The sequence below is a fragment of the Rhinopithecus bieti genome, unplaced genomic scaffold, assembly GCF_001698545.2.
Source record: "Rhinopithecus bieti isolate Rb0 unplaced genomic scaffold, ASM169854v2 scaffold_19669, whole genome shotgun sequence".
NCBI lineage: Eukaryota > Metazoa > Chordata > Mammalia > Primates > Cercopithecidae > Rhinopithecus > Rhinopithecus bieti.
This window is the reverse complement of record NW_016809534.1, coordinates 366,293-386,721: the sequence shown is the minus strand read 5'-3', so window position 1 is coordinate 386,721 and position 20,429 is coordinate 366,293. Positions and strand designations below refer to the sequence as shown.

Below are 20,429 nucleotides of genomic sequence, written 5' to 3'. Positions count from 1 at the left end.
TCACTTAGAATAATCTTCTCCAGTTCCATCCAGGTTGCTGAGAATGCCATTATTTCATTCCTTTTTATGGCTGAGTAGCATTCTGTGGTGTATATATACTACATTGTCTTTATCCACTCGGTTGATGGGCATTTAGGCTGGTTCCATATTTTTTGCAATTGTGAATTGTGCTGCTATAAACATGTGCAAACACAGTCTATTTCAAACAGATTGTATTTATATGTATAAATCTATTGAAGTATATGAATGTACATTGACAAATAAATGTAAGGGGATGTTAACAGAATTTTATGTTTATTAAATTCTTTGGTTTCAAAACAAACCAACATTTCACAAAAATTATTCTATTTTATTATAAGCGCTGCTTACAAACAAATTTGTTCAAAACAAAGTTGGGGTTTTGGGGAATAGGTTAAGTTAAATGTTTTTACTATAGGAATTTTCAGAGCCTTTATTAACATACATTGTGGATCTCTAAAATGAGATTCCTCTTATTGTTTATCTCAAAATCTATTTACATCACGACTTACATTTATTTTGTGTAAATAAATCTGTATAAATCTTTTTTGCACTTGTTACTAATTTATCGTTTTCACCAAACTGTAACTTCTATCAGGACAGGTAAATATATCTGTCTTCTTCACCACTGTTCCTAGAGTGCCAGCCAGGGCATATAGAAGTGGCTCAAAAAATATTTTTATAGTGAATGAGTTCCTAGAGCAGCATTTAGGCAAACTAGTGCCTAAAGTCACACATTTGGAGAACTACCACTCTAAAGTCATTCAGTTGCATAATAACTTCAAAGGAAAAAAAAATGTGTTAATGCCTCTAGGCCACTAGAGATCCGTTTAATAATTATTGCTTCGCTTCAGTTGAGTCACTTACTACTTTAGGGAACAGAAGAGATTTCTCAGAGAGCACCTCATGACCTGGAAAAGTCTTGCAAAATCATTTTCATACTCTGCATCTCCAACTGAAAAACAATGACAAAATTAGTTACCATGGAAGTTAAAGGAATCGTGCTTTGCATTAACACCAACAGTCTTCTGGAAGACATTTGGTAACATTAGATTTTCAATCAAAGATATTTGCTTATTTTAGTAGTTCAAGCATGAAAAAGAGATATCCCTTCTGGAAACTGCAAATTGTTGACTCACTGATTCTCATTTGGGAAAAGGGATTTCACATTACTTTATTTTCTCAATAGTCAAAGCCCATGTTAAGACAGCTTTTAAAAATATTTTAAAAATATGGCTTACCTACATGTTTTACACTATAATTTATGGCTGTAGAAGTTAGAACGTGCAATTTGTTTTAATAACCCCGTGGGGAAGTTATATAATTCTATGGCTTTTTAAAATATATGGAAAACCTATATACTTTTCGTTAACTGCTAAGATTCATGAATTTTCTCTACAAGTTCTCCAGAAGAACTACTAGAAAAAACTCCATGAATCTCATTATTTGACAGTTTTGTTGAAGCGAAATTATTAAAATTGATATTAGATTTAATGACTTGTTTCCAGTAACCAAAATGGAAAGTATTCTACCAGCTGTCGATGGTTCCACACTCTGACACATCGTTAAAACCTGAGCTTCTGCCTAAACTTTAAACCTTAATAATATTTGGCGATAGGCGAGGGGTTACATTTCAAGTCAAACAAAGGATGTATTTCCAAAGCAGCATTTGCAAAGGTTAATCTGTGTATGGACTACAAAGGGGAAAGTGCAGTGCCCCAGTGATCGATCTAAGACTCCTTCTCGTTGTTGTTGTTGTTATTGTTTGTCTGGTTAATAAACCACCTAGAGGGATAATTTTTAAACTTAATTTGTTGAAATGGTACTTTACTAATGTAAGAAAAAAAATTTCCCCAAATTGCAGAATTTTTGGTAAATTGATTTTACATTTGGGAATAAAGATTTCTTGCTTCTTCTACTGACAACTTCTACACAAAAGATAAAAGGTACTTTTACTTGGTAATCTGCAGGGAGAAAATGTACAGAAACCCAGAGCCAAAGGTACTTTCAGGGGATTCCCTGAAACATTCAAAGCCATAGCTGCCCCAGAAGGTAAAACGGCTTTCGCAGGAACACAGGTCTCCTGACTCAAGGCCTAACCTTCCTTTCCCCCACACCAAAGCTCGCGGGGCACCAGCTAGAGTGAAGGTCAAAGTCAACAGAATAATCTCAGCAGTTCATGGTCTGTGAGGGTCCTCCTATCCGAGGGAGTTTTCATGAAAGGGTATTTCGGAACATTTTATTCCAAGGACACAAGACGTTTGGGGTGGGGCAAACATGGGGCAAAAGAACACTTACAAAAGAAAAAAGCGCAGTTTCTTGGAGGCTTGTCAGAAGCTAAGACTGGGGAGGTGGGAATCAGGGCCCTTTGGCGAGAGTTGGGGTAGGAATCGCGTCAGAAAAGCAATTTCTAGAGCGGAAAGGTGACCCCACATTACAAAAAGAAACGGAGTAGAAAAATGGGCTTTACTCTTCTAGAGCTGCTTCAGAATCTCCGGAAGACCAGGGAGGAATCTTGCAGGCGAGCCAGGCGGATACTCAGCCGCTCCCATTAGAGGGGTGCGCAAAGCTGCGGAGCCGGGTGTGTATGTGGCTCCCTAGTGCACTCACTGCTGGCTCCCCCTCGGTGCTCTGGGCCCTCCCCAGCTCCCCAAACACCCCCCCCTCCGAGCTCCCCGACTCCTCTCCCGCTCTCCACTGCTCTTCCCGACTCCAGTCGGCGTTCCTCCGGCCCTCGGTGCCACGAGCTGTCCAGAAGCGCAGCCCCTAGCGGCGCGTCACTGCCAAGCCGGCCTCCGCGCGCCTCCCTCCTTCCTCTTCCCTGGCTGTATGTGATCCAGCTTGGGTAGGCGGGGAAGCAGCTGGAGCGGGACCGCCGCCGCAGCCACCCTGCAGCCGCCAGTCGGAGGTGCAGTCCGTAGGCCCTGGCCCCCGGGTGGGCCCTGGGGAGTCGGCGCCGCTCACGGGGAGCTGCAAGGCTCGCCCCTGCCCGGCGTGGAGGGCGCGGGGGGCGCGGAGGTGAGCGGGTCGGGGAGGAGAGCGAAAGGAGGTGGCGGCGGCGGAGTTGAGGGTCAAGATGCAGTCGGCATCACGAGCTGCATCCATCCTCCCCGATTCCGCACCCTCTGCGGGCGTCCGCCCTGAGCTGCGGGGTCCCTGATCTCCTGGCACCTTGAGGTGGAAAGTGAGAAGGGTGGAGAAGGGTGTCTGTTCCACTGATTCCCCCTCCTCCTCCTCTTGGTCTCCTAGAGCTAAGGGCAAGTCCTAGAGGTTGGGCCCAAGAGAAAAAAGGCCAGGAGACATTGTCCCAGGTAGGATGGGTCCCAGCAGGAAAGGACAGGCAGATTACTTTCGCCCGCTTGGTAGTCTCCCTGCTACTTTGGGTTGATGCAGGGCATTTCATGGAAGATCGTGCAGTGCTGCTTGCGAACAGGTATTTCTAGCAGTCATTTTGTTTATTTCCGAGTAATGTAATCGTGGTGTGTTTAGGCCATTTCTTTTAGAAAGTAATTGGCCTCTTCTCTGACTGTCCTAAATTATCTTTGAGCCCTGTGTTCAGCCTCAGACAAAACTTGTTGAAAATTATGCCCTAAAAATCTTGCTCTTAAAATAGAGCAGAGAGATAAAGAGCATTTTTGTTGGGAGATTTCCATTTATTATCTCTCCCACCCCGTGGAGAAGGATTGGTGTCAGTTTTTACTCCTCGGGCAGTTAGTTTTTTAGATGGAAAGACAGTCCAGGCCATAGTTAATTGTCGCTCATCACTACAGGAGAAACAGAATTCAGACTCCTGCCCCACCCCCACCCCCAACCTCCTGACTTAGATTCTAGTCCTTTTAACAGCCCCGCTGTTTGGAACCCTTTTTGTTTTCTAAAGCACCTCCTCATCCTTCCTTTTCTCCACTTGATTATTTCTTCATTTTATTGATCTCTGTTTATTTTTTCTTTCTTTAACCCTATAACTTTTTTTACTCCGATTCTCTCTCGGTTGCTTCAAAGCTTGAGGCTATTTAATGGAAAAACAAAACAAAACAAAACACCCGTCCTAAATAATTTGCAGGATGTTTAGAAACATAAGAGGAACTGTATATGCTGCCATTGGGATGGCTGCACTTTCTGCCTCTTAGCTAGTCACTCTGTCAGGATATGGGGAAATGAGACAATGTTGAGAATGATAACTTGAGCAAATTTGCAGTAAAGAAATGAAAAGCTTTATCCAAGTCACTTTTTATTGTACTGGTGCTATGGAAAATGTGGTGAATGAGCATAGTTGTATTTTAATACTGAAAAAAAACAGGACAGGTGAAGACAAATTTTTAAAGAAAGGATTGTAAATGAGTTAGAAAAGTGAGAAAGAGGATACACCAAAAATGCGAAAGAGTAAGACTGCAGGTGTGATAGAGGACATAGGACATCAGGAGATGTATTTATTCCTGCTGGGCCAGAAACCAGGACATTGAGGTAACTGAGACTTTAACATAACAATAACATTGATAAATCACCTACCCCTTCAGGGCCCACATGTCTTTTCAACAAAAAGAGAAGTCTGATCTAGAGAATTATTCACTTTTTGTCCTGAATTTTTTTGATGCATTACATAACAAAGAATTTTTATGGCATCCTAAGTTACACTGCCAGACAATGTGGAGGCAGTGATCACAGACAAGACAAACATGGTTCTTCCCTCATGCAGCTTATTGTTCAATGAGAGAAATAGTAAACAGAAAAGAAACAATTATATAAAATATTACAAAATAAATTTAACAAGGGCTGAGTGAATTATTCTGCTATAGAGATGGAACAGTATATGAAAAGTTCCCAAGGTACATAAAGTGGTTGTTCTTTTCTCCTTCTAGAAGAGGATGCTGTGGGTGAACAATACAGATAAGGTTAGAGAGGGGAAACGGGGGCAAACTCATTCAGGACCTTTTATGTGTTAGGAAGGTGGCTGTAGTCCTAAGTACAAGGAGCACTGATTTTAAGGAGAGACTTTTTATGATGATTTACATTTTAAGGTGATCTTAGCTGCTGTGGAGATGGTTTGGAAAGGATCCAAAGAGAAAGTAGGCTGACCCATTAGGAAATGTTTGCAGAGTTCAGGTGAGATGATAGAAACCTGAACTAGCCTGGTATTGGTGGAGAGGGATTTATGAAATATATCGGAGAACAAGAGTTGGTGCAGGATTTTATGTCAAAACTGAGAGACAGCAAGGACTCAAGAATGACTCACAATTTTCTGATTGGAGCAACTGGTGGGTAATGGTGGCATTTACACATTTCCAGGCAAATGGGAGCAGGTCTGGGTGGGAAAAGTTCAGGTTTGAACCTGTGAAGTTTGAGATGTCACAGAAAGACGTCATAACCATATCCCCTAGGGAGGCAAAAAAGGGAGGCTCTCCAGGACGTAAGTGGATAGATTGGTCTTTGATAGGTAAAGTTGGTGATTGTTAATTTAAGGTGAAACTAATGAGCTCAGTTTACTGGTTTTTCCCCAACAACCTTCACCAACGTGGATACAGATACAGAGAAAATGGATAGCTGGGTTCTTCCAGGACTAGAGTTTTGCCAAGCAGAGATGATGGAGAGTGAGAGAGTTGAGGATCTTTTCAAGGGAGTGACTATAAATCTAGTCTCTTTTTAAAGAAAAACCAGAGCAGGCTGACGGAGAGTGCAGGGTATTAAGCAATTAGAGAGGTCAAGGTCAACAGATCAGATTTCTTTTGCTGTCTAGAATTATCAGTGTGGATATTTAAACTAAGATTATTGGAAGTCCTAGAGATAGTGCTTGGAGATTTCAGGAAGTGAATGACTGAGGTGGGGTAGAGGCAAAAATTCATTACCTCCAATGAATAAGTCAAGGAAATAAGAGCCCCTGAAGTTGAATGGTTCATCCACTTGAATGATAAAGTCCAGGAAAAACATGATAGTTATTGGGGTAGAGAGGATGACCATGTGTATACTGGGAGCCAGAGTCTGCAGTCATAAGGAATAAACTAGAAATCAGTAGAGGACAGCAGTGAGGATAGCATTAAGGACAGGGAGAGGGTATGATGAAGTACCATGAGCTTCAAAGGAGCTGGGTGTTCGCAGGAGAGACGATGAAGAAGAGATGTTCAGATGTGGGCTCACAAAGTGAAGGTTACACCACCCCATCTCATGACCCTGGAGAGTTATGTTTTCTTGATAGCCTCTCCAAATCAGCAGGTTGTGAAATATCATCAAAACCTCTGTGGACAGCCCTTTCAGAGTTGCTGTCATCCAATAATAAATGCCCTATTTATGTGTGAAACAAATTAGGTTCTGTTTTTCAAAATTAACATAGCACAACAGCTGCCATTCAGCTTCAGGAATGTTCAGGAAATCCTTCTAAACTGAAAATCTTAAGAGGCTGTCTAGCTGAGTGTAACTGAATTCCCTATCATAATAATACATTCTCAAGTATTAAATGTGTACAGCAAGTCAAATGCCCATTCAAAAAAACTATGTCCTTGACACACACTTTTAGATTGAGCTCCCGAAGTTGAAGTGCTAACTATAGGGTGGTGATATTACCATTATCACACAGCTTCAAGACTTATTTAGTGTTGGAAACTACCACCAGAGTCAAGTATAACCTATTTGTTTGCCGTTTAACGAAGGAAATCGAGACTCAGAGGATCAAAGTGATTGCAGAAGCTTAGGCCTGCTCTTTCACCCCTACACCATGAAAACACAACTTTCTATAAATGACATAGTTGTTTTTTGTTTTGTTTTGTTTTGTTTTGAGGCTGAGTCTCACTCTGTTGCCCGGGCTGGAGTCCAGTGGTGCGATCTCAGCTCACTGCAACCTCTGCTTCCCTGGTTCAAGCGATTCTCCTTCCTCAGCCTCCCAAGTAGCTGGGATTACAGGTACCTGCCACCACCGCTGGCTAATTTTTGTGCATTTTTAGTAAAGACGGGGTTTCATCATGTTGGCCAGTCTGATCTCAAACTCCTGACCTCAAGTGATCCACCTGCCTTGGCCTCCCAAAATGCTGGGAGTACAGACGTGAGCCACCACACCAAGCCTATAAATGACATAGTTTTATCAGTTATTTAATTTGGATTCCTTATGAATAACATCAAAAGAAAAGGTAGAGACACTATGGGCATCACCTGGGAGCTTGTGAGAAATGCAGAATGTCTAACCTCCCTCTAGACCTAGAGAATCTGAATGTGCATTTTAAAAAGATCCCCAGGTGATAATATTTGCATTAAAGTTTGACAAGTGCCTTTCTAGTGAGTCGTTCCCTTGGAAACACTGGTCTGCTCAGATCAGCAGGATCGTGATGTCTGGAGAACCGGGGAGGGGATCCCCTTATAGAACAGAAAGAAGAGATATAGTCATAGAAACATTCTGAATTTTGAATATTATGAAACAACAGGAACAAAGTGTGCTGTGCAAGGAGTGACGCATTTTAAGGAATGGCATTGCGCTTCCCAGAAAGTGAAGAGAGGAAATTGCAAAATAGTGAGTGGACCTTCTGATACTGCTCCTCCTTGAGTGGAAAAGGGGAAAGAACTGCATGCGTGTTATTCAGCGTCCTATATTCAAAGGTAACTGCTTGCTACTCTTTCGCAAGTGTAATTTTCATTACTACAAACATAAAATTAACATAAGTGAAGGTCAAAAGCCACATCTACTATCGCCAAATGATGAAAGTATTAGATTGAATTCTGAATCTTTTAGTAGAGTGATTTTCAATCTTGATTGCGTAATAAAACATCTGCTAATCTTTTTTAAAAAATGCTGTGGCTCAGGGTGAACCCCAGACCAATTAAATGAAAACTGGGTGGTGGGGGTGACCTGTGATCACTGTGTTTTAAAACTCCCCAGATCATTAGAGCATGCACTTAGGGTTGAGAAACACTGCTTCAGTAGCTACATTCAGAAGCAACTCTGAGACTGCAGTTCTGCTTCTCCATGTGCCAAAACAGTGTGACTCTGCCTCACTGCCATAAGCATAGTGCCAAGCCAGGTCAGCAATATTCAGGTCACACTCACTGGCCAGTAGGGCTTTCAGAACATTGAGGGAAGTAGGATTTATTTCTTGAAGAAGCCTGCTTACACTAACTTTTAAAACAAATTGATACATGTTACATATTTATGGGGTACACATGAGTATTTGTTATATCCATACAATGTGTAATGATCTGGTTGGGGTTTGGGGGGAATTCATCACCTTGAGTACTTACCATATCTATGTGTTAAGAACATTTCAAGTCATCTCTTCTGGCCACTTTGAAATACACAGTACATTGTTACTAACTATAGGCAACCTGCTTTGCTATTGAACATTAGAGCTTATTTCTTCTAACTGTACATTTGTATCCATGAACCAACATCTCTTCATCCCCTCCTCCCATCAACACATCCTTCCAGCATCTGATATCTCTTATGCTAATCTTTACCTCCATGGGATCCACTTTTTTAGCTCCCACACATGAGTGAAAACATGTGATATTTGCCTTTCTGTGCCTGGGTTATTTCACTTAACATAATGGCCTCCACTCCTATCCATGTTGCTGCAAATGACATGATTTCATTTTTTTAAGGCTGAATAATATTTCATTGTGTATACATACCACATTTTCTTTATCCTTTTGTTGATGGACATGTAGATTGATTCCATATCTTTGCTAGTGTGAATAGTGCGCAAAAAAAAAAAAAAAAAAACACACACACACACACACACACACACACACACATGAGGACGGGTATCTCTTTGATATACTAATTTCTTTTCCTGTGGATAATACCCAGTAGTGAGATTACAGGATTGTATGGTAGTTCTATTTTTAGTCTTTTGAGAAACAACCCCCATACTGTTGTCCATAGTGGCGGTACTAATTTACATTTCCACCAACAGCGTATAAGGGTTCCCTTTTCTCTGAATCCTTGTCAGCATCTGTTGTTTTTGTCTTTCAATAATAGCAGTTCTAACTGGGATAAATTGAAATCTCATTGTGGTTTTGATATGCATTTCCCTGGTGATTAGTGATGCTGAGTATTTTTTCATATACCTATTGACCATTTGTTTGTCTTCTTCAGAAAAATGTCTATTCATGACCTTTACCCATGTTTATGGGATTATTTGTTTTTTATTGTTGAGTTTTTTTAGTTCATTGTATATTCTGGGTATTAGTCCCTTGTCAGATTAATAGTTTGAAAATATTTTCTCCTATTCAGTAGGTTGTCTCTTCACTCTGTTGATTGTTTCCTTTGCTGCACAGAAGTCTTTTAGTTTAATATAGTCCCATTTGTCTATTTTGTTGTTGTTGTTGTTGCTGTGCTTTTGAGGTCCTAGCCATAAAATCTTTGCCTAGACCAGTGTCTTCAAATATTTCTCCAATGTTTTTTTCTTGAAATTATATAGTTTTGGGTCCTATGTTTAAGTCTTTAGCTGACCTTGAGTTGATTTTTGTATATGGTGAGGGACAGGAGTCCAGTTTTATTCTTCTGCATACAGATATCCAGTTCTCCAAGTACCATGTATTTGAAGAGGATATCCTTTCCCCAGTGTGTATTCCTGGTGCCTTTGTTGACAATCAGTTGGCTGTAAATGTGTGGATTTTTTTTGTGTGGATTCTCTTAATCTGTTGCATTCATTGGTCTGTGTGTCTGTTTTTATACCGGTACCATGTTTTTTCGGTTACTATTGCCTTGTAATGCATTTTGAAGTCAGGTAGTGTGATGCCTTCAGCTTTGTTCTTTTTGCTTGGGATTGCTGTAGCTATTCAGGATATTTTTTGGTTCATATGAATTTTAGGATTGCTTTTTCTAATTCTATGAAAAATGACATTGGTATTTTGATAGGGATTGCATTGAATCTGTATATTGCTTTTGGCAGTATGGCCATTTTAATGATATTAATTCATTCCATAAGCATGGAATGTTTTTCCATTTGTTTATATCATCTTTAATTTCTTTCTACAGTGCTTTGTAGTTTTCCATGTAGCAAACTTTCACCTCCTTGGTTAAATATATTCCTAGTTTTTTTTTATTTGTTTGTTTTTTGTTTTTAATAGCTATCGTAAATGGGATTGCCTTCTTGGTGTCTTTTTCAACAAGTTCCTTGTTGGTGTATAGAAATGGTACCGATTTTTGTGTGTCGATTTTGTATCCTGCAACTTTATTGAATTTATTTATCAGATCTAAGAGTTTTTTTTGTGAAATCTTTAGGTGTATCTAGATCTAAGATCATATCATCAGCAAAGAGGGACAATTTGACCTTCCTGTTTTCCAATTTGGGTACCTTTTATTCTTTCTCTTTCCTGGTTGCTCTTGCTAGGACTTCCAATACGATGTTGATTAGAAGTGGTGAAAGTGGCATCCTTGTCTTATTTCTGTTCATAGGGGAAAGGCTTTGAGCTTTTCCCTATTTCAAAATAATGATAGCTATTATTATTATTATATAGATCATATAAACCCTTATTATGTTGAAGCATATTTTTTCTATGCCTAGTTTGTTGAAAGTTTTATCATGAGGGGATGCTAAATTTTCTCAAATGTTTTTTCTGCATCTATTGAGATGATCATATAGTTATTGTCCTTCATTTTCTTTAGGTGATGTATCACAGTTATTGATTTGCATATGTTGAACCATCCTTGTATCCCTGGGATGTGTCCCTGTAATAAATCCCCTTTGATCATGATGTGTTTTTTTTATGAGTTGTTAGATTTGGTTTGCTTCTACAGACACACACACACACACACTTTTTAGGAGACAGGGTCTTGCTCTGTTGCCCAGGAGGGAGTGTGGTTATGTAATCATAAATCACTGCAGCCTTCAACTTCTAGGCTCAAGTGATTCTCCTGCCTCAGCTCCCGAGTAGCTAGGACTTCAGGTGTGTGCCACCATGCCTAGCTAATTTTTAAATTTTTTGTAGAGATGAGGGTCTCATTATGTTGCCCAGGCTGGGCTTAAACTCCTAGCTTCAATTGATCCTCCTGCATTGGCCTCCCAAAGTTCTGGGATTACAGGCATGAGCCATCATGTCTGGCCCTTGGTTTGCTAGTATTTTATTGAGAATTTTTGTATTTGTGCTCATCAGGAATATTAGTATGTAGTTTTCTTTTTGGTTGAGGCTTGTTTGCATTTGGTATGAAGCTAATGCTGATCTCATAGAATGAGTTAGGCAGAATTCCCTCCTGTTCAATGTTTCAGAATAGTTTGAAGAGAATTGGTGTTAGGTCTGTTTTGAAAGTTTGGTAGAATTTGACAGTGAAGCCATGTGGCCCTGGACTTTTCTTTATTGGTAGTTTTTAAATTACTGCCACAACTTTTTTGTTATTGGTCTGTCCAAGTTTTCTGTTTCTACCCATTTCAATCTTGGTAGGTTGTATGTGTGTAGCAATTTATCCATTTCCTCTAGGTTTTCCAGTTTGTTGGTGTGTAGTTGTTCATAATAACTTCTCACGATCTTATGTATTTCTGTGGTATCAATTGTAATGTTTCCTTTTCCATTTCTGATTTTTTATTGGAGTATTTCCTCTTTTTTTCTTGGTTAGTCTAGCAAGTGCTTTATCGATTTTATCTATTCAAAAAACAAAACTTTTTGTTTCATCCATCCTTTGTGTTGTTTTTTAAGTCCCAATTTGTCTAGTTCTGCTCAGATCTTTATTATTACTTTCCTTTTACCAATATGGAGTTTGGCTTGTTTTTGCTTTTCTAGTTCCTTGAGGTATATCATTATGTTGTTTATTTGAAATTGTTATGATTTTTGGTGTAGGTGCTTATTGCTATAAACTTCCATCTTAGCACTGCTTTTGCTGTATCTCATAGGTTTTGGTGTGTTGCATTTTTGTTTGTATTTGTTGAGGGAAATTTTGTGATTTCTTCCTTAATTTATTCTTTGCCACCGTAGTCATTTAGAAGCATGTTGTTTAATCATTTATTTTTACAGTTTCAAAAGGTCCTCATCTTATTGACTTCTAGTTTTATTCCATTGTGGTCTGAGGAAATACTTGATATGACTTTGATTTTTAAAAAATTTGTCAAGTCTTATTTTGTGTTCTAACATGGTCATTCTTAGAGAATGTCCATGTGCTGATGAGAATTTGTATTCTGTAACCGTTGTATAAAATGTTCCGTGAATGTTGGTTAGGTCCATTTGGTATAGTTTAAATCCAATGTTTCTTTGTTAACTTTCTGTCTAGATTATCTGTCAGATGCTGGCAGAGGGTGTTGAAGTCCCCAACTGTTGTTGTATTGGAGTCTGTCTCTCCTTTTAGATCTGATAACATTTTATTTATATTAATATATCTGAGTGGTCTGTTGTTGGGTGTATATATGTTTAGAATTGTTATATCCTCTTGCTAGAATTGATCCATTATCATTATTTAATGAGCTTCATTGTCTCTTTATACTGTTTTTGACTCAAACTCTGTGTTTTATTTGATATAAGTATAGTGACTTTTGGTTTCCATTTGCATGGAATATCTTTCTCCATCCCTTTGCTTTCAGTCTTATATGTGTTTTTATAGGTTAGATGGGTTTCTTGTACCCAGCATATAGTTGGGTCGTGATTTTTTATCTATTGCTAGTCTATATCTTTTAAGTGGAAATTTTAACCATTTGCATTTGAAGTTATTCAACAATGAAAACTTCCCAAGTCTAGTGAGAGATGTAGACACCCAGATACCGGTAACTTGAGATCTCCAAAAAGATACAATACAAAAAGGTCTTCCCCACAGCACTTTATAGCCATATTGTCAAAAGTAAAAGACAAAGAGTGAATTCTAAAACAGCAAGAGAAGAATGACTAGTCACCTATAAAGGAACCCCAGCAAACTAAAATTTTACCTGTTCACATTCTGATTTACAGAAGGGATTTGAACTGGCTTTGTAAAATAAGCAGAAAATTGTTGTTTTGTTTTTGTTTCTGTTTGAAAAAGTCTTGATCATCATGATTGTTAGATTTAAAGATTTTGCAATTCTTATATTTTGGGAGATGCTACAGTATATACTCAGAAGAACTCCGGGCTGGGATATATAGGAAACTCGGATTCCCTTGTGTGAATCCAGCAACCTTTTTCACCCTTAGATAATGCACATGATTACCATTAACTTTTGATTGAAATGAGCATGGTTTTCATTACTTCTGGTTTCTTTAACCACTCTTGATTCCCAACATTGCCAGTGACATCTCCAAATGGATATTTACAGTTTTTTTCCCACCCTGGTACCTCTGACTCCTACCTGCCCTTCTGGGTGCATGGACCACACCAAGGGAGTGGTCTGTCTTGAAAGGTGTGAAATGAAACATGTAATTGATTTAAAAATAGTAAAAGTTCTTCTTTCCCAGGATTGGTTACTCCTAGGTAATGCTGAGAAGAAATGAAATGACCAAAGAAAAATTGGATTTAAACTATACGTTAGACCAAATGGACCTAACAAACATTCACAGAACATTTTATACGACGGTTACAGAATACAAATTCTCATCAGCACATGGACATTCTCTAAGAATGACCATGTTAGAACACAAAATAAGACTTGACAAATTTTTGTACTCAAATAACATACTAATTTGAGTACAACCATAATTGTTACACCTTGATACTTATAACCCCAAGAAAATACCCTTTCCTAAACTCTGTACATGCACCTGAATAACACATGTCTTAGCTGGGCTGACTACCTGGGTTCAAATCCTGGCACCCCTGTTTTCTGTCTTTATGTCCTTGGATAAATTAATTATCTTCTGCAGGTCTCAGTTTTCTCATCTACAAAGTGGGTATGACAGTGTTAGCACCTGTCTCTTAGAGTGGTTGTGGGGATTCAATCAGTTAATACATAAAAACCACAAGAGAGCTGAAATACATTATGTCCTATATAAGCATTAAGTAATATTACTATAATTATTGTCTTTCTAAAGTTTAACATGCTGATGTATTTGGAGTTACTGGATGTGACTCATTTCTAGGGTAAAAAGTTGAATTTTCCTGGCTCTAGTCATTTCAAATTTCATTTAGTAAACCAACATATTTTTGAAACATTCCACCTGTGCCTGTAAAGTCCATTAAATCCTCTGAAGTGGTCCACATCTGCTATAAACATAAAAGAAATTGTGCAATGAGTGTAGAATGGAAGAGTATTTTTCTTTCAGACCCAATTTTGACACTAATTCATGGCAACCTGATTTGTATTCTTGAGCAAATTATTCCAAATATGAACATTTCAGATGTTAGTCTCTCAACTAAAAAATAATTTGAGAGATTTTTCCAGGAAGAATAACTGCATCATAGTTTATGCAGCCAACAAATAAAACGGCGTCATGTTGAGGTCCAAAGGGCGTGGGTGGATGAGCAGAAAGCATGCTCAGACAGCTGTAGGCAGGTGAAAGATGATTTTATTCAACAGCAACTCTCATCAACAACTTTCTCACACTGTCCATCCTGTCTCAGCTGCTTAGTCTGGTGGCTCCCACACACAGCTGTGGGGCCTGCTTTCCCTTGCCTTTGGAGTCAGCACCTTAACTATTTCTATTTCTCTCTCTGGGCATGGGCAAACCAAGCTGTGTCCTGGCTCCCCCTCTCCGTCTGCAAAGAGAGACAGCTCTGACTTTCTCTTTCTCTGGACACAAGAGTGCCTGTACAGTGTCAGCAGGGCAATTATACCTTTTACCGACAGTAGTGGCTTAGAGCCAAGCGATGAGTTTTCCCTATGTTGTAGCGATGGTGGTGAGCTTCTCTGTTATGTCTACATGGCTATGATAACAAGTGAAGTTATATGCCTGTGCTGTAAACTCACTCTGGATGCTTACCTCTGCCTGTCCTTGACCAAAGCACCGCCATGTTTCTTACAAAGGGGAAGAAAAAGATTTCATAAATATTATATAATTTAAGACCATAAGCATATTACTAATCCCTTTTTCCATAGGTAAGCTATTTTTTTCAATGATACATTGTAAGATCTAGAGTGAATGATAGAAGTCCATGGTATTTACTCTTTTGTTATATTTTGATGCCTATTTTTCTTAAGATATTATTTAAGTGCCAGGGTTCATTGTTAGCTGATTTATCTAGCTCTCATTTAATGATAAAGTCACTAGCTACTGAAGTATATAGGGAACTTTATAACCTCCACCTCAAATGACTCTGGACAGTTTTGGTTTAAATGGCTTTTTAAAAAATGGTTTTTCTTTCTTCTCTTGTCTTGTGATCCATCACTTAGTATCACAGTCCTCTCTGCCTCTGGCAGCATTTGTGATTTGCTGCCTCCGATCTGCTCAGAAGCTGGGTAATCATGCTTGTTACAAGTGTGTTTTTCAAAAAAGTTCTGAGTGAAAACCTCAGTCCCTTTTCTCATGTGCTCTAGTGAGGTAGGAGGCAGATCTTGACTCCAGAGGCAAGGTTCAGACACTGGACCAAACTGAGGTCAGGGCAGAAGCACCTTCCCATAAGACATGCCCACCAGTGTGCCATGTCAGTTTACTATTGCCATGGCAATGCCCAGAAGTTACCACCCCTTTCCATGGCAACAGCCCAACAAAAGTTACAACCCTCATCCTAGAAATTTCTACATAAATCACCCCTTAATTTGCATATAAATAAACTAGGTTTAAATATGAGTGCAGAGCTGCTGCTGAACTGCTACTCTAGGCACACTGCCTACCGGGTAGGCCTACTCTGTAAGGAGCAGTACCTCTGCTGCTGCTGTAAACTGCTGCTTCAGTAAACGTTACTGTTTAACACCACTAGCTTGTGCTTTTCCCACGCAAAGCCAAGTACCCTCCTGAGCTAAACCCCAACTTGGGGACTTTCCTGTCCTGTGTCACTAGTGCCTTGCTGCTCAAAAAGGGGTCCTCAGACCAGCATTGGTATTGCTTTCATTAGAAATGCAGAATATCACACCTCCCTCCAGACCTACTCAATCAGAATCTATATTTTAATGAGATTCCCAAGTGATCTGTGTGCACATTAAAATTTGAGAAGCTCCACTTTAGCACATCACCTTTGTGACAGTTAATTTTTCTATTGAGATGCTTTCTTAAAAAATGAAAGATTTATATGATATGAAGAGAAACCAGAATAGTGATCCTTTTTTAGCTTACAAATTGTGTCTTACTGTGCTCTATGTTAAAGTGTGGTGAAATATTTTACCTCTAGAAATACAGAACATTATTACAATGTCTAGAAGTGTTTTAATGTTCAGCAATAGGTAACTGATGAACATTTTATTTTCTCTCCCCTAGGATATTCTTGGTGAACTTGGAAGTGCCTGTATCATGGAATCAATCTCTATGATGGGAAGCCCTAAGAGCCTTAGTGAAACTTTTTTACCTAATGGCATAAATGGTATCAAAGATGCAAGGAAGGTCACTGTAGGTGTGATTGGAAGTGGAGATTTTGCCAAATCCTTGACCATTCGACTTATTAGATGTGGCTATCATGTGGTCATAGGAAGTAGAAATCCTAAGTTTGCTTCTGAATTTTTTCCTCATGTGGTAGATGTCACCCATCATGAAGATGCTCTCACAAAAACAAATATAATATTTGTTGCTATACACAGAGAACATTATACCTCCCTGTGGGACCTAAGACATCTGCTTGTGGGTAAAATCCTGATTGATGTGAGCAATAACATGAGGATAAACCAGTACCCAGAATCCAATGCTGAATATTTGGCTTCATTATTCCCAGATTCTTTGATTGTCAAAGGATTTAATGTTGTCTCAGCTTGGGCACTTCAGTTAGGACCCAAAGATGCCAGCCGGCAGGTATGTATTTTACATTTTTATTCTTATGTATCTGGTATTTTGTAGTTAAACAGCTAAGCAAATATCAAACATTTTAAAACCAAATTCTGACACTTTCCAATGATTATCATTTGAAAATTAATTATGAGCACCTGAAGATTAATGTCCTGACCTTGTAAGGGCACATTCCCATTCCCAAAATGATGTAGAAATCTGGGAAAATAATGTGAACTTCATCCAGTTCAACTTGAGAATAAAGCAGATGGGGCGCTCAGTCAACACCATTGTGGAATGAGCTTTTATAAATAAACACATAAAATATGTTTAAAAAAATTTGTAATGTGCTTATGCATTATAATTAAGCATGATTATAAAACACTTTTACTGTTTTTGTCTGTAAAGACAGTTGATTCGATTCCTTAGAAAATAAGTTTAAGTATTATATCATTGTATGCTGTATATCAGAGTCATGATAACCATTTACTTTCCAGTCTTTATTTTAATGACTAGTAAAAGAACATATGCTTTTCTATAGGCTATTTCTGAATCTTTTTTTTCTTTTGCATATCCACCAAAGTTTAGCAGTGGATATAGAATAAGCAAATTAGAACCAGGACCTGTGAGACAAACCTGAATTTAATCATATACCCATATTTATACCAAATTTAAATTTTTAACAGAAAAGTGGAACAGTGATGAAATTCAAAATAAGCTACAAAATAGTCTAAATTTGTATTTTGTAGTGTTTGTGCCTTTATTTTGAATGTTTGGTTTATTTTTAGACTTATTATATATTATATCATATTATAACTTATACAAAATTTTTTCAAAATGAGTTTTTAAAAAAATTTATTCCACCATTGTCACAACTGTAATAAATTAATTTAGAATACTTTTTTCTTACTTCTGTTATAAAAGGACCTCTATTTTAAAAGTTCACAAATGATTATATAATATTCATTCAAATAGGATTTGTCATTCATCTGGCTAATGTTNTAATCATATACCCATATTTATACCAAATTTAAATTTTTAACAGAAAAGTGGAACAGTGATGAAATTCAAAATAAGCTACAAAATAGTCTAAATTTGTATTTTGTAGTGTTTGTGCCTTTATTTTGAATGTTTGGTTTATTTTTAGACTTATTATATATTATATCATATTATAACTTATACAAAATTTTTTCAAAATGAGTTTTTAAAAAAATTTATTCCACCATTGTCACAACTGTAATAAATTAATTTAGAATACTTTTTTCTTACTTCTGTTATAAAAGGACCTCTATTTTAAAAGTTCACAAATGATTATATAATATTCATTCAAATAGGATTTGTCATTCATCTGGCTAATGTTATCTGAGATTAATAATCCAAAGAGTGTTATATTGTCACCATTACATAAATAGAAACATGCAAATATTTCTATGTGGTCTATTTTAGAGTCCTTATACAAATATCTTTAGGGATATATTTAGGAATTTGTTTTCCCCAAACATTACTTGAAGACTTTATAGCAATATTTTTCTAGCCTTGAATGAGGTGGCCTACCCATTAGTACTAGCAGCTCACTCCAGTAATGAACTTGGGGCTCAATAAATACTTGTTGGATTTTCAACTATATTATAGTATCTAACAGATTTCGATAGTTTGAAAGCCTATCCTTGCCTCCACCCATCATGTCATTAGAGTTTCTGTAAAAGTAATATCTTTGTCTTAGAAAAGGACAGTTGCTTTTCTATTTAAATTAACTAAGCGTTATAATTTTTTCACTTGCCAGGTATATCATCATTATTTAGAGATGAAAGAATTTAATATACTGACCAATGAAATAGTATACCTGAGATTATTATGGTTTTTCTGAGATACTTGGTGTATTGGTTTCTAAGCCTAAATTTTATTTAAAATCTTACTAAATTTTATTTAAAAATACAGCATCATGACATAATTTAAAGGTTTTAATTGCAGATGGCCATCCAAAGTGCATGCCCACTTCCAGTCATGCTATCTGTAAAGGGCAGTGTTTGCACTCATACTACTAGACAGAACTGCTACAGTCCTAAAACTACATATTGTTCATGACAGCAGGGCGTGCCAGCCCCACACTGTCTCCTGTGGGAATTAGAGAGGTGGAGTGGGGCAGGGGCATGACCAGCAGCTCAAAGTCCACCTAAACCCCTGGAGAGGAGGCCTTACCTGGCTGCTGCTGCTGAACCATGTGGCCTAGAAGAGTACACTTTTCTTTCCACCTGCCCCCCTCCCACCTGGGGGATCCCCTCTGACGCTCAAGGTTGCAGCTACAATTTCCTGCATTTTATTGTCCTGTTATCATAAGTGGACTTTTTTGTTTTCATGACACTGTTTAAAACCTATTAATAGTAGGTTAATACATTCATAAATGCCTTATCTCCTGAACTTTAACCATTTGTATCACTCAAGGTCATCACAGGTGATGCTCCGTAAGTGGAGCATGTGATTGCTACCATTTTTATAAACAACAGTGGTAATGCTGAGTCTTTTTATTTTTCCCACAGGTTTATATATGCAGCAACAATATTCAAGCCCGACAACAGGTTATTGAACTTGCCCGCCAGTTGAATTTCATTCCCGTTGACTTGGGATCCTTATCATCAGCCAGAGAGATTGAAAATTTACCCCTACGACTCTTTACTCTCTGGAGAGGGCCAGTGGTGGTAGCTATAAGCTTGGCCACATTTTTTTTCCTTTATTCCTTTGTCAGAGATGTGATTCATCCATATGCTAGAAACCAACAGAGTGACTTTTACAAAATTCCTATTGAGATTGTGAATAAAACCTTACCTATAGTTGCCATTACTTTGCTCTCCCTGGTATACCTAGCAGGTCTCCTGGCAGCTGCTTATCAACTTTATTATGGCACTAAGTATAGGAGATTTCCACCTTGGTTGGAAACCTGGTTGCAGTGTAGAAAACAGCTCGGATTACTAAGTTTTTTCTTCACTGTGGTCCATGTTGCCTACAGCCTCTGCTTACCAATGAGAAGGTCAGAGAGATATTTGTTTCTCAACATGGCTTATCAGCAGGTACTGAACGTGCTTGTTATTTATCTGATGCTAGTATAGTTTTTTTATTTTATACTTTATATTAGTATAAATTATAAAACATAAAATTTTACATGCCTTTTAATGGAAATTTGATTTTCGTATACTATGGGAGGGGAAAGAATTGTTCTTTAAACAATGTTTTCGCATAAGAATTATGTGGCTAATTCAAACTTATTTCCAGTAAAGGCTGCTACCATCCTTTTCCTTACAGAATAAAAGCAGAAACGTAGAGGGTTGGATTCTCCCCTTTTTTTAATGTTATAATTGCAATGAGTGCTTTCAGTATTCAACAATTCATTATTTTAATGTTTTATAACTGGTCGTGCTCCACAAAATGATGAGGCAACTCTCAGTAAATATATACAATAAAATTAGAACTAGTAAAATACAAAACAGAACAGGAAGACAAGATCAGGAGAAAAAAGCCGAATACACCTCTGCTGAGAGTGTCTACACAGCTTCTCTTTTGGCTTTGAGATTTTCAACACAATGAGAAAGGAGACCCTATTATTTACAAAGCTCTTGTTATCAAAAACCAGAAAAGATAATAGTTCCACAGGTGAAGCTTTTCTAGCACTTAGCTCTCAAAAAAAAAAAAAAAAAAAAAAA

At 38.0% G+C, this 20,429-nt stretch overlaps 1 protein-coding gene across 5 annotated transcripts in view; it reads left to right on the top strand.

Annotated features, from left to right (window-relative positions):
* Positions 1-2,678: 2,678 nt before the first annotated feature.
* STEAP2 (STEAP2 metalloreductase) overlaps positions 2,679-20,429 on the top strand; it is a 28,914-nt gene continuing 11,163 nt past the window's right edge. For 2 of the 5 annotated variants that reach the window (XM_017889690.1, XM_017889686.1), the window contains exons 1-4: positions 2,742-3,036; positions 7,422-7,593; positions 16,237-16,761; positions 19,272-19,799. In XM_017889690.1, coding sequence (XP_017745179.1) covers positions 16,270-16,761; positions 19,272-19,799 — 1,020 coding nt within the window. In that variant the 5' untranslated portion in view covers positions 2,742-3,036; positions 7,422-7,593; positions 16,237-16,269. Of the gene's footprint in view, positions 3,037-3,360; positions 3,452-7,421; positions 7,594-16,236; positions 16,762-19,271; positions 19,800-20,429 lie in introns of those variants that run through there. The other 3 variants (XM_017889688.1, XM_017889691.1, XM_017889689.1) reach the window with 3 other exon arrangements.